We start from the raw sequence: 1,429 nt of genomic DNA, 5'->3' as shown, positions 1-1,429 counted from the left end.
GACATGAAGTAACTATGCTATTTACAAGGCGATACGCCGAACATACCGCCCACCAAAATACGACGTATTTTCTATGCTTGAACAGATTCCTCTGGTGAAGCGTCCATCGGCAGTGGGCACAACTTCACCAGAGGACGGGTAAGCACGCCATCCGCCGTCCGCACCGTAGCGACCCGAGCGACGCCGTCACGGCCCGGGTGCAGCTCCACGATTCGCCCTCGCCTCCATTGCAAGGGAGGGGCGTTTTCACCCTTTACCAGGACCAGTGTGTCCTTTTTTACCGTAGGTGCCGATTGCAACCACTTCGGTCGCTGTTGGAGGGTGTGCAGGTATTCGTCATGCCACCTCTTCCAGAACTGCTGGTGCATATGTTGTACCAGTTGCCACCGATCGAGTCTGTTCATCGGCACCGGGCTCAGGTCAGGGTGTGGAACCGCCACGAGAGGCTCCAGGGTGAGGAAGTGTCCCGGGGAGAGCACCCCGAGGTCGCTGGGATCTGAACTGGTGGGACAGAGGGGTCTGGAGTTCAGGATAGCTTCTACTTGGGTTATGAGCGTACTGAATTCCTCCACGGTGAGGATCTGTGTCCCCACTACTCGTTTCAAGTGGGTCTTCATCGATTTGACCCCGGCTTCCCAAAGACCACCGAAGTGCGGCGCCGAGGGGGGGTTGAAGGCCCACTGGATTTGCTCCCGTTCCGAGGCGGCCTGCATGCAGCCGACGAGCTCCCGTTGAGCTCCAACAAAGTTGGTGCCGCAGTCGCTGTATATTCGCGAGCAACGGCCGCGTCTAGCGATGAAGCGCCTCAGGGCTGACAGGAACGATTCTGTAGATAGAGAAAAGGCGAGCTCTAGGTGGACTGCCTTAGTTGCGAAGCAGACAAAAAGGCACACGTAGGCCTTGAACGGAGTCGCTCCGCGGGAACGACGATTGTAGACTGGAAATGGCCCAGCGTAGTCGACTCCGGTTATCGAAAAAGGCTTAGCCTGACGTACTCGGTCTAACGGTAGGTCCGCCATGGGCGGTTGCATCGGGCGTGGATTCGCCCTGAAGCACCGATAGCAGCGCGATAGGCAGCGTTTAATGGCCTGATGGGCCCCCAGAATCCAGAAGTTTTGTGACAGGATATAATGCAACGATCGACGTCCCGGATGCAGGTGTAGGCGGTGGGTGCGATCTACTATAAGTTCCGTGAGTCGATGTCGGAAAATTGCATGAAAAAGGGTGGTTTCAAACGAACCAAGTGTCGTACTGTAGTCCTAGCGGTAAATAATACTAAAGCGGCTGCCACTCGAGGTAGCACCTCACTCGTGATTCAAGTACCGGGTAATGGCAATACTCGCGTTCCGATAGAGGCTACGATTCTCCTACGCATCTCCGCCCAATTACCTAGTAGACAAGTCGAACAAAGAGCGTGGAAACACATAGA

General features: G+C 55.6%; 1 protein-coding gene across 1 annotated transcript; it reads right to left on the bottom strand.

Moving 5' to 3' along the window:
* Positions 1-71: 71 nt before the first annotated feature.
* On the bottom strand, positions 72-1,019 carry LOC112463395. Its single transcript, XM_025029804.1, has one exon. The coding sequence runs from the start codon at positions 1,017-1,019 to the stop codon at positions 72-74; it is 948 nt and encodes a 315-aa protein (XP_024885572.1).
* Positions 1,020-1,429: the final 410 nt, after the last annotated feature.

The sequence above is a fragment of the Temnothorax curvispinosus genome, unplaced genomic scaffold (genome assembly GCF_003070985.1).
Source record: "Temnothorax curvispinosus isolate PA1 unplaced genomic scaffold, ASM307098v1 QBEX01013143.1, whole genome shotgun sequence".
Classification (NCBI taxonomy): domain Eukaryota; kingdom Metazoa; phylum Arthropoda; class Insecta; order Hymenoptera; family Formicidae; genus Temnothorax; species Temnothorax curvispinosus.
This window is presented reverse-complemented; position numbering and strand designations above follow the sequence as displayed.